At 40.8% G+C, this 12,231-nt stretch overlaps 1 protein-coding gene across 7 annotated transcripts in view; it reads left to right on the top strand.

The window, feature by feature from the left end:
* The window catches only part of CNOT4 (CCR4-NOT transcription complex subunit 4), a 153,299-nt gene extending 147,023 nt beyond the window's left edge, over positions 1 to 6,276 (top strand). For 5 of the 7 annotated variants that reach the window (XM_059885717.1, XM_005205770.5, XM_005205769.5 and 2 more), the window contains 2 exons: positions 3,994 to 4,206; positions 4,884 to 6,276. In XM_059885717.1, the coding sequence (XP_059741700.1) occupies positions 3,994 to 4,206; positions 4,884 to 5,185 (515 nt within the window). In that variant the 3' untranslated portion in view covers positions 5,186 to 6,276. 7 annotated transcript variants of the gene reach the window in all.
* The last annotated feature ends 5,955 nt before the right edge of the window (positions 6,277 to 12,231 follow it).

The raw sequence follows: 12,231 nt of genomic DNA, 5'->3' as shown, positions 1-12,231 counted from the left end.
CCTTATAAGAGAAAAAAGCAGATGTTATAAAATAGGGTCCTGGCATACTAAGGGGCGGCTTCCCTGGTGGCTCAGAGGTTAATATGTCTGCCTGCCATTCAGGAGACCTGGGTTCGATCCCTGGGTCGGGAAGATCCCCTGGAGAAGGAAATGGCAACCCATTCCAGTATTCTTGCCTGGAGAATCCCATGGACAGAGGAGCCTGATGGGCTACAGTCCACGGGATATTAAGAGACTTGCATGCACTTAAATGTTCAAGGTTATGTTAATTACGGTTGCCTTATAGAGTCCATCTGCAATTTTCAGCCCAGTGTTTTCTCCATTACAGCTATTGACTTGTACGTAGTGAATTTATATGCCAGTGTGAAGTCCTGTATAAGCAAAGGGAAATGAAGTTGCATCAGGTTGCATCCAGGTTGCTATTTAAAAGGAAATATGTATTCGAATGGAATTATTTAGAGTCCTAGAAACAAAGGAATCAACTTCCTTTGTGTCAGTGGTTGTCAACAAGGGATAATTTTGCCTCTCCACACCCCAGTAGCTATTTGGCAATGTCTGGAGACATTTCTCATTGTCAGAATTGGCGGTGGGGGGGTGGGGGTGTTGTGCACAGGAGCTACTAGCATCCAGCAGTGCTGCTAAACACCTACAGGGCAGAGGACAGCCCCTGCATGACGAGAAACGAACTGTCATTTCTCCTGAATGTCAGTTGTGCCGAGGTTCATCTGCCCTGTGTATTGCAAGGAATGGAATTACCAGAAGCCCTCTCAGCCAGAAAAGATTTGGGCCAGAGGTGGGGTGGGAATGTGGGCAGGGAGGTAGAGTAGGTAATTACAGGTGTGGCTGTTGAAGTTTGGATGGATTTATCTGATTTCCTTTTTCTTGGTCTTTCTTTGTGCCAGCACTTGGCATAGCAATAGTAGAGAAAACAGTGAAGAAAACTTTTTGCAAGCAGCTGAGAAGAGTGGTCCCGTACCCTGAGCTAAGGATGTCAGTCCACTTCTTGTGACACTTGCAACTTCACTGCAAGCCAGCCAGCCATGCTGTCAGGCTCCCATGATGTCTAGGCACGTACATGACTTTGTTTTTTGGCAAGATTGTAAGAGTTATAAACTAGCCAATTTATTTCCCAAGGTATTTTATAATCATAGTTCACCTTGGGAGGATCTAAGTTCCTCGTTGTTTCTATATCATGTGCCATCTGTGAGTGTCTTTGGCCAACATACTCTTGCTTGATCATTACCCTAAAATCAAAGAAAATAGATGTTATTTTTTAGAGGACTTTTTAAGTTCACAGCAAAATTGAGTGGAGTACAGAAAGTTCCCATATAGCTCCTGCCTGTGAGCAGATGTCTTTGATTTTATTGTAATACTAATTTTCAGATAAACTTTATATAGTTGCAAATGTTATTCTGTTAATGCAGAGTTCCTTAGTTCCAGCTTTCACTAAATGTAAAGCAAAAGTAAGGAGAAGATGGGTTTTTACTAAGTTAAGGGTGTGTGTTTGTTTTTCTTTTCTTTTTCCCTGTGTAGTAGAAGAGGGAACCTCAGTTTATCTTAATAGGCTTCTTGTTGAGTTTGGCTACCTAAAGTTCAAGGGCATTAATCTTCCTTAAAGTTTTCCCATGTAGTTGTACATCACCTTTTTATATTGGGGAGATTTTTTTTCCCTTCCTGTGAAGTTTTCCTTATTTAGAATTCCATTTTTAGTTAACTGAAACCTTGAGAGTCCCTTGGACTGTGAGGAGATCGAACCAGTCCATCCTAAAGGAGATCAGTCCTGGGTGTTCATTGGAAAGACTGATGTTGCAGCTGAAACTCCAATACTTTGGCCACCTGATGAGAAGAGCTGACTCATTGGAAAAGACCCTGATACTGGGAAAGATTGAGGGCAAGAGAAGGGGATGACAGAGGGTGAGATGGTTGGATGGCATCACCGACTCAATGGACATGGGTTTGGGTGGACTCTGGGAGTTGGTGATGGACAGGGAGGCCTGGTGTGCTGCGGTTCATGGGGTCGCAAAGAGTCGGACACGACTGAGCGACTGAACTGAACTGAACTGAAACCAAGTTAAGTTATTCAGTCTGACAGTGTGACTGCTTTACAGGTTAGAATGTGCCGTAGCCACCAAACCTTGTAATTGAGAGTGTTCTAGGACTTTATTAGTGTGATTTTGTTAATGCCTCATGCAGTTGGAGTCAAGAGGAGACTGCTGGTTGTGTTGTCGATGAGAATTTTTTCACCCTGGCTGCCAAGTCTCGTTTGTTCCTTTAGTGAAATATTTCTTCTGCAAGTCATGACTGATGGACATTCTATAATGTTTCTGTGTTTTTTTGCTTCCTTTTCATCATGGGTCTCACAGCCCCTGGAATTTGCCTTAAGCATTTAACTTGTTAAAAAGCTAAATAATAGTCTATACAAATACAAGGCAAATAAATAGTCTATACAAAATCTAGAGCTTGGTGTTACTTAAAAAAAAAAATCTCAGATAAGGTCTGGCTTTCAAGTGTTGACTATATAAGTTATGTGACTTGGACAAATTATTCTAGAGTCTGTTTCTTTATCTGTTAAATGCACGCTATTCCTCCTGCTCTGCATACCTCACAACATGAGCATCAAATGAAATAATGACTTTGAGAGTGCTTTGTGAATTATGCAACACAGTGTGAGTATGAGGTAGGAAGCAAATAGAAGGGTGAGCCTTAGGGAATTACACTGATGGTGAATTGGAAATTTTGTTTGAAGAGTTTACTTTCCTTTCTACTGACTCGTACGGTGTAGATTGCGTCTTCATTTTAGTAAATTCAGAGATGACTTGCTGAATTTGGTTGTAGTTTCTGTCTTCTTATAAATAACGTCAGTAGGGTTAAAAGCTTCGCTGACTGAAACATTTTAATTTAGCATAGGTCAGTGATTAGGGCAAAGGAAAAATTATAAAAAGAAAACTAAATTCACCAAATAGCCTAGACTGTACCTGATGAAGTGTCATTGTCATCATCATCATCATTAATGGTGATTTCTCATCAGTTCTGTAGAACTCAATTTTCTGTGCTCTTCTCAAGAACTGCAGTTCGTAGTTTGACCTACCGTCCTAGTCTCAATAAGACAGTTATTCTAAGTAGTAATTACACTTTACCCTTCCCCTCCCCCCAAGCAATTAGTTACATGCCATGTGGATTCTGGATGGTAGCAGATCCAGTGAGTTTAGTCACAATTTATGAAAGCCTTTTTATCTTGATAGCATCTTATCATATTTGATGCTATTTATAAATAGAGCCAGGGAACTAACCATAAGGCTCCAGGTCTTGTGTTGTGAATGATTGGTAGAACTGTAAGGACAGAGTGGGCAGGCCACTGGAAATGATTCCGTTTAAAGGGTAGCTTCGCCCCTGCCTCCTTGGCCTTGTGACTAATGGAAAAATACTCTCTTCAGATTCTAAAGCCTATTCATTATGCCTTTCTCCTCTGAAATACATGATCAGTTTTATAATCAGGAAGAACTTTATTTTTTTTCTATTGGCTTATGTTTGCTTTTCATAAAATGGCTTTTTTTTTTTTTTCATTTGATGGGCTCAGAATACAATCCTGAACTTCACAGGCTTGCTTGCTTTATGTATAGCATAGATTACCTCAGCTGGCTACATGCCCCACTAACTGAAACTTCGTAATGTAGCTGGAACCAAATCATGCTCCGGAGCAATGAGTCTTTAAACTGGATTGTTGGCTTACATAAGCAAATGGTGAAGCGTCTGTCAGGACAAGAAGCTCCCTCTCCTGATTCTTGAGCAAGTTTTTCCACACTGATTTCAGGGGCTCCGAGCTCATGAGCAAAATCCTAACCAAGTTTATCTTGCTAGGACAACCCATTCTAGATGCTCAATAAAGAAAGAATAATTCTTCTCCCACTTAACCACAAAAGAACAACATATGTTTCTAACGTCAGCTTTTTATTTTTTTTTTATCTTTCATTTTTTTGTTGGTAAATCTCCCAGACAACAGCAGTTCTGTAGAGAGTTTAAATATGAAGGAATGGCAGGACGGGCTAAGGGCACTTCTACCCAACATTAACATCAACTTTGGTGGACTGCCCAATTCTTCCTCCCCCTCCAACGCCAACCACAGTGCACCAGCCTCCAACACTGCCACCACCGACAGCCCGAGTTGGGACCGCCCTGGCAGCTGGACAGACCCAGCCATCATCACAGGTAACTTTCTCGCTCCTTCAGCTCCACTGACTGCCACCCGTTTGGTTTTTAGCACAGATGATCTAAAAGCAGAGGTCTCGTCAACATAATCTTCCCCCAAAGTCACAAGTGTGTGGCAGCTTCTTTGATCCTCTGGGGTCACGTAGCCTCAGTTGTAAACTCTGTTGGCCTCGTTGGGTAATAAGGCATTTGGTACCTAGGTTGCTTCCTTTGATGTCAGTAGGTGCTCACGTCTGACAGCATGCGTGTATTTTGTAGGTCTCAAAGTACAAAAGGATCCGACTTATCCTCTTAAAGGAACATACTCCACTTTAAAACATAAAGCTCTCTATTATAAGGCTATCTGGTCCGTGTATCCCTGCTAGAGAAGGAGAAGCACAATTGGGAAATACCGTCATGCAATCTTGGGGACTGGTTTTTGCAACTCCACCTCTCTGACACGGGGGGATAATGTCTGTATAGTTGAAGAGGAGACGTGGGTTTGTGTGACAATAAATCATGGTTGTTGTGGGTGGAGGATAAATGCAACGTAAGGCTGAGAACATCTTATTTGGAAGGAGTTGAAAATTGCATTTCTTATTGGATAAACTAAGCACCTTAAAATATTTGTTTGATGAATTTCTTATTCTCTCTGCACAGACTCACCATCTTCTTCTTGTTTTGTTTTCTCTCCTTAGGTATTCCAGCATCTTCAGGAAACAGTTTAGACTCTCTTCAAGATGACAATCCTCCACACTGGCTAAAATCCCTTCAGGCCCTCACAGAGATGGACGGCCCCACTGCCCCTCCGTCACAAACCCACCACAGCGCCCCCTTCAGCACACAGATCCCTCTGCACAGAGCCAGTTGGAATCCCTACCCTCCTCCTTCAAACCCTTCCAGCTTTCACTCCCCACCCCCAGGCTTTCAGACAGCCTTCAGACCCCCCAGCAAAACCCCCACAGATTTATTACAGAGTTCAACACTGGACCGCCACTAGGGAAAGAGGGGAATCCATTAGAAAATGCAGGATTTGTCCCCCCCTGTTTTCTCCCTCTCAGCCCACCCACAGCTCCCTTCTCATCTCTTACGTTCTGAAGAATCCAGTTCCTGATCAATTTTTTTTTTCTCCCTACCCCCAGATGCAATGCGATCACAGGGTCATTAACCATCTTTCTTTTTTAATTGTAAACGTTTCTGTTGATCCAACATTCAAGTGACACTGTTGAATGTTTTCTAAAAATGCCTTTTTAAGGAGGAAAAAAAAAAATCAAAGGGCAGTCTTGAAACTTAGAAAATTACTGTTTGTCTGTTGCGCATAATAATGATATAATCTGCTTAGCAGAAAATGACGATTAATCTCTAGGAAAGGTGAAGTAAATGCATTATCAACTGCAGAAGTTTGAAAACCAGGTTGAAATGAGATTGCTAAATGCATGGGGGAAAGCAGTGGTCCTGGCATCCATCTTGTATTCAGCTTATCACTATTGCAGGGAAAATGCTTTTAATTTAATTTTTAATTATTTTGGAAAGTTGATGGAGAGGACTTGATTGTGTTGTTAAGCTTAAGAATTTATTGGAAGTTGATGGAAAGATAAATTGATCTGTAGTAGTAACTGGCCTGTTGCTAAAGAGTTTATAAGGAGGGGAGAAGTGATTTTTTTAAAGGAGAAAAAATTTTGACTTTAGATTTAAAATAAATTCAGATGTTTTAAAGAAAAAAAGTATTCACAGATTTAATACCTATGCATAATATATAAGAGCTGAAATATAAGTGATTTTGTCAATCTTTCTCCTCTGTCAGAATCTTTTTTTCTTTTTACCGTAAATTCACCTGACTGAGGGCACTCTGAGATAGCACTGCTCTGGGGCCATCTGATCACCATCAGGAGCAAATCTCTGACCTCCTTGCCTGCAGCTTTTACTTAACCCTGTAGTTTCTGGACGTTTGTGCAGTATTGAAAAGACAGGAGAAAAGAAAACAGAAACCTGGTTATAACCTGATGCTAAAACTAAAAAAAAAAAGGAAATGTACCTCTTTCTTCAGAATTAAAACTAAAATCTTAAATAAAACAGAAAACTTGATGATGACCCTTGGGTTGTTCTTGTTTTTGTTTTTCCATTTTGTTGCATGTGAATTTGAAATATTTTGTGGTAACAGTCATCGGGTGTATCCATGGGTTTTTACATCTTCAACAATAGGGAAGACGGGTTAAAAGAAGAAACTAGAAAAAAAATTAATCTTATTGTCAGGCGTTGCCATGTGTGATGACCAGCCCATCTTCAAGAGTTCCTCTTCCAGTGGCTTTCAGTAGAAGATGCTTCTTTGTGCTGTTGCATTGTGTGGGCCACACCTTCCCAACTGAGCAGCCTCTCGTGCAGCAAAGGAGCACATAGGCTGTGTCGTGCTGAGATGGTGGTGGTCTTGGGGAGACCTGGCAGGACCAGCAGGCAGGGTGCCATCCAAGTAGCAGCACGTGTGCGTGCTACGATGGGAAAGAGGAAAGAGATCGGAAACACCGATGCAGGAAACCCACAGAGATGTCTTTCGTGACCAACTGTTCTAGGGAGGACCTAAGAGGGAGAGTCACACCACTGACCAATGATGAGGATGAGGTTGCTAGAAATCTGCGTGATTTGGGTTACATTCAGAAGTCCAAAGCTGGAGTTGGTATATTTCCAGCTACCTCCATTAAGCAGATCTTTGTGGGATGAATTAAGTAGATCTTTTGAGATTTTACGTTCTGGTTTTTTCAGGTTGATTGGCCTTCTTACCTTTAATCTGTACTTCAATTTGATACCAAAAAGTTTTTTTAACAATCTTTGAAGAATGTGAAGCAGATTGTCTCAAATACATGTCACCACAAGTAGATATGACTGGGTAAACAGCAAATTGTGTTTTAAAAAATTAACCACAATGTAACCTGTGATAGGAGAAGACTATATAGGCTGTAGGCTTTCTTTGGTCTGTAAGCTTTACTTCAGTTGCCTACATCTTCCAGTTGCCTAAATCTTTACTTTGTGCTGCAGAGTGGTGGCCCAATACACAAGTAATATCAGGTAGTCATGAATTATAATCAAGGCTTTGGGGCATTCGGGCCAGGGGGGTTGGTATATCAATAAAAATGTAAAAGGAGGGCAATTCTATTTTGCATGGCTATGCTATGATTGTGTATATGCTTAATGAATCATATATACGGAAGACCTTATAAAATATATAAATACCATTTAAAGAATAATAAAACCCTATATGCTTACCACCTCAGTTAGAAATAGAACTACAATATCTTGAAAGACCTCCTATCTCTCCCTTTCCAATTTTCTTTCCTTCCCATCAACAGAACCATGATCTTGATATCTGTGCTAATCTTTCTTTTTAAAGTCTTGCCATGACATACGTATCCCTGAATAATGCATTGTTTCATTTTTTATTTTATTTTTTTTAATTTAATTTAATTTAACTTTACAATATTGTATTGGTTTTGCCATATATCAAAATGAATCTGCCACAGGTATACATGTGTTCCCCATCCTGAACCCTCCTCCCTCATTTTTTAAAAAGCTTAAGTTGAAAACCAAAACCTAAATGTGTAAGGAAGAGCAGTATTATCAGTATCAGATCCAGGGTTTTAGAAGATAAATTGAACAGATTCTCTAGGTCATAGTCTGGCTTTAGTTTCTCTGATAATTTATGAAAGCCAGTTCTGGGGAAGACTGCAAGGTCATGAGTGAGTCCTGGAAAAGGGATGCCAGCGGGGCATCTGACAGGGCTGCCATGAGCCTGACCCTGGGCGTCTGGCAGAGACTCTGATGGAGTAGTCTGCTCTCTGTTTCCTGTGTCCAAGCTCTCTGTGGTTTCCCTCCAGTCCTCTGGAGTTGATCAAAGCCCAACCTATGGGAATGGGGTGGTTTAAAAGACACGTCAGGATCAATTTACCAGGGCATGGAGGGGAGAAAATAAATTTTATAAGATTTGGTCAAAATCAGATAAGTGCAAAAAAGAATCTGGACCAAACCAATTTAGGCGGTCTGTTGGCATAACAGCAATAGAAATCTTGGTACTGACAGCCCTCAATGTCTGTCTGTGGGCTCACAATTCTTAGATCTGATGCACTGCTGACAGTCCTAGTGTTTCCTTTACCTCTTTCCTTTCTTGGGTCTTTTTCCCCCTGTATTCCTATATGCCATATCTTTTGGTCTTTTTTCCTCTAATTTTGTTGGAGTGACATCTTCCAGAAACTCCTTGAGAAATGCATGTGGGAAATAACTATTTTAGTATTTTGCATACCTGAAAATACTGTTTCAGTTGATAGTTTGGTGGATAGAAGATATTTTTTCCTTTAGAACTTTGAAGGCCTTACTCTCTTGTCTTCTTGCTTCCAGTATTACTGTTAAATCCAAAGCCACTCGTATGTAATCCTTTTGTCTCTCTCTCTCTCTCTCTCTCTCTCTCTCTCTCTGGAAGCTCGTAGACATTGTCTTCTGTGTTCCTTGGTATGGGTCTATGCTGAACACAGTGGATACACACTAGGTTTTTAAAACCTGGTGACTCATGTCCTTCAATTCTAGGAAATTTTATTTCATGAGTGAATTTCTTGCAGTTATTTTCTCTGCTCTTCCTTTCTAAAAATGCCCTTATTCTGGACTTTCTCCTTTTTTTTCCAATTTGCCAACTTGGTCTTTTGCTCTTTCTAGGAAACTTTACCTCGAGTTTGTTTATACGTACAGTTGTCTTCTTGCATTGTTTCTGTTCCTCCCCATTGGTTTTACCTCTTTGTTTGCTCTGATCTCTGTCTTTCGTATTAGAGACTTCGCAGATCCTGGTAACTCTTGATATCCGCTCATGAATAAGACTAAAAAGCTGACAGGAAGTTTTGTAAACACGAAGGCATGCCAGCTTTGAACTTCACTTTGGGAAGGTCTGGAGGGGCTCTGTTGGGAAAGACCTATTGTCACTGTCTTTGGGCTTTTTCTCCTGGGCTGGTCAGATTGTCTAAAGAAGAGTCTCATGATGGCTGGCCACGGGGAGAGGGTCTGAGGCCAGAGATGCTATGGGGGTCTCTGTATTCATTATGAGTATGTTTACTTCATCCTTGCTTTCAGTCCTTTTCTCTCCAGAGACTGTCTCCAAGTAAATATCTGCCCAGTTAAGAAATGTGTGGTTGCACTATGGTGTGGAGTGGGGGACTGAATCTAGGGAACTAACTTCTTGAAACAGCTTTCTCAGTAAGCTTTATTTTACCTCCGCCCCACACATTTTATCCGTGGTTCTCAGGGCACCTGGCATGGTCAGTCTGTGCCCTGGAGGGTTCTGTGGTGTGAATTGTGTTGGGTCTTAGCATTCCCTGCTGCTAGCGTGAAGTTTCTCATCAGCCAGGTGACTCAAACCACTGCTTTCTTGGTCACCGCATTTTGCTCTGTCGTCTCCTGTCAGGGTCTCCCTGCTTTTTTCTTTATTCTAATTTTAAGTTAAGTATGTAGGTTTAATCTGCCATCTTAGTCCAGTTTTGTGCTCTGATTTTATAAGCTAATCGGCGTAGTTTTTTTAGGCAGTCAAGTGGAGGAACAAGCACTAGCCACCATGTTGTACATACATGTGTATATATTGTTTGAATGGCACCTGCCCACGTTTGTTTTGTTGACCTTGAAGTGGTTTCTCTCTTTTTAATATCCTCTTTTCCATTGAAGCTCTTTTGATTTACAATCATTAGTTTGTTTTCCCAAAGCTCGTCATACAGGGGATTTTTTTAATGGTTAAAATTTTAATCTAGATGTCCACATTTACTGCAGTTTTAGGGGACATAGCAAGTCAGATGGATGTGGGTCATTTTCTAGGCTACACTGAGTTAGAGCAATTCTAGAAATTGCAGAGGAGGAAATAGCCTACCCTTAGCGCTATATGAATTATATTTTGTGAACAAGTAATAAGTGTCAACAGTGTGTTTCCACAAGGATTATGCCATGACAACCCATAATGCAGTTATAAAGCTGAATGCAGTTAGCACTCTTCACCACCTGCCTGAATTTAAAGACATGGCATCCATTGCACATGTTATTCAAGTTCAAGTTTTTACCATCATCATTTGATTTAAGGTCCTTATTATATTTAGGGTATGTAAACTTTAAAAAGTTGACAGCTTATATTCCTTAAACATAATCTTGAAACGTATCCTTTGTCAGATATGGCTATTTCCACTCAAGCGATCTATCCAAGTGAAAGATGACTGAGGACGTTAACGTGAATTCTTTAAAAACCAAATACTTATTTTGTCACAAAAATCAGTACTCAATTCCTTGTGCTTAACACATTATTAACTTAGTCTAGACATAGCTTTTAGACATGTAGGCAATTTCCTACCAGAAGGAACTGCCTTTGAAAATTCATTTCTAAAATTGCCACTGAACAAATTGATTTAAAGAAATGAGTACATGATTATGGGGGGAAAATCCCTTTAAAGGGTAAGATAACAGTTTCTATTGGTGGTAACCCAAATAATTTGAGCATGAACGTAAACATTGGCCCAAATGTTCAAGGCACATCTCATAAGAATTGGCCATTCTAAAGCATTCGGCGCTTTGCTCCGTCTCTGGAGGAAACTCAGTGTGTCCGCAGGTGTTTGTAAGTGGAGTCCTTGCACTTCCTTCCACAGCTTCCCTCCAGAGCCGATGGGAGTGGTATATATGACCAACAGAGGTTAGTAGTTCAAATAGAATATTTGTGGTAGGTAGGCTGGGTTAAAACTCGGAGAAGGCAATGGCACCCCACTCCAGTACTCTTGCCTGGAAAATCCTATGGATGGAGGAGCCTGGTAGGCTGCGGTCCATGGGATCACGAAGAGTCAGACACGACTGAGCGACTTCACTTTCACTTTTCACTTTCATGCATTGGAGAAGGAAATGGCAACCCACTCCAGTGTTCTTGCCTGGAGAATCCCAGGGACGGGGGAGCCTGGTGGGTGCCGTCTATGGGGTTGCACAGAGTCGGACACAACTGAAGCGACTTAGCAGCAGCAGGGTTAAAACTAAGGCTCATAAATAAGAGAATTTAAAGAGAAACATGCAAAGAGCCAACTCTAGAAAAGACCCTGATGCTGGGAAAGATTGAAGGCAGGAGGAGAAGGGAATGACAGAGGATGAGATGGTTGGATGGCATCACTGAGTCAGTGGATATGAGTTTGAACAAGGCCTGGGAGATGGTGAACGGGGAAGCCTGGCATGCTGCAGTCCATGGGGTTGCAAAGAGACATGACTGAGCCACTGAACAACAACAAAGAGAAACAATAATCTTTGGGGTATTTTTGTTTTCAGCTTTAGTATTTGCAAAACTGAGATACTATTAATAAAATACCTAACCTAAGGTCCAGAAGATTATATACAGCCCAGAGGGTTTATATACATACATATATATATATATATAATGTTTCAGTAGTGTGAATTCCCTGGCTTTTATCAGTCTCTTTAATATGCAAAAAGAAGTTGAGTTTTGTCCTGGGTCACATTTAATAGCAGAGCTAAAGCTCATTGTTACCCTTTCTCAGCTACATTTATCCATTACTTTGCTCATACTCCATTTCTGTTCTGAAGCTCCAAGTGCTTTGCCACCTTTCTTGTTTATATTTGTAAAATGACTAAGATAAGGATGGAATTATCTACTTCCCCCTTGTTTTATTTTTCTTCCTTATTTTAGCAAAGTGGTGGTGAAATAAAGGGTGTGAAGAGATACTTCTTGTCCCAAATCATAGAGTGTGAGTCAAAGGTTGATTGGGAAATAGAACGCTGAGGGACTTCTTGACTATGTTGTGCTTCTGTTGAGTTTTGTTTACATAGACTACCAAGTTAGCCAGTACCTCCTGGATTTGGGGCAGATAAGAAAAATGAACAAGGTAATTGTTTTCAAATATTTGAAGGGCAGTTATGTAGGAGAGGAAAAACAATGAAGGACCAAACTGAGACTGAGATGTAAAGGAGAAATTTGAGCATACTTAAGTCTAACATTTTCAAACATCTACTTTGGGCTGGGCATTATGCCAGGTGCTTCAGGAGGTA

This window comes from Bos taurus, chromosome 4, assembly GCF_002263795.3.
Source record: "Bos taurus isolate L1 Dominette 01449 registration number 42190680 breed Hereford chromosome 4, ARS-UCD2.0, whole genome shotgun sequence".
NCBI classification, from domain to species: domain Eukaryota; kingdom Metazoa; phylum Chordata; class Mammalia; order Artiodactyla; family Bovidae; genus Bos; species Bos taurus.
This window is presented reverse-complemented; position numbering and strand designations above follow the sequence as displayed.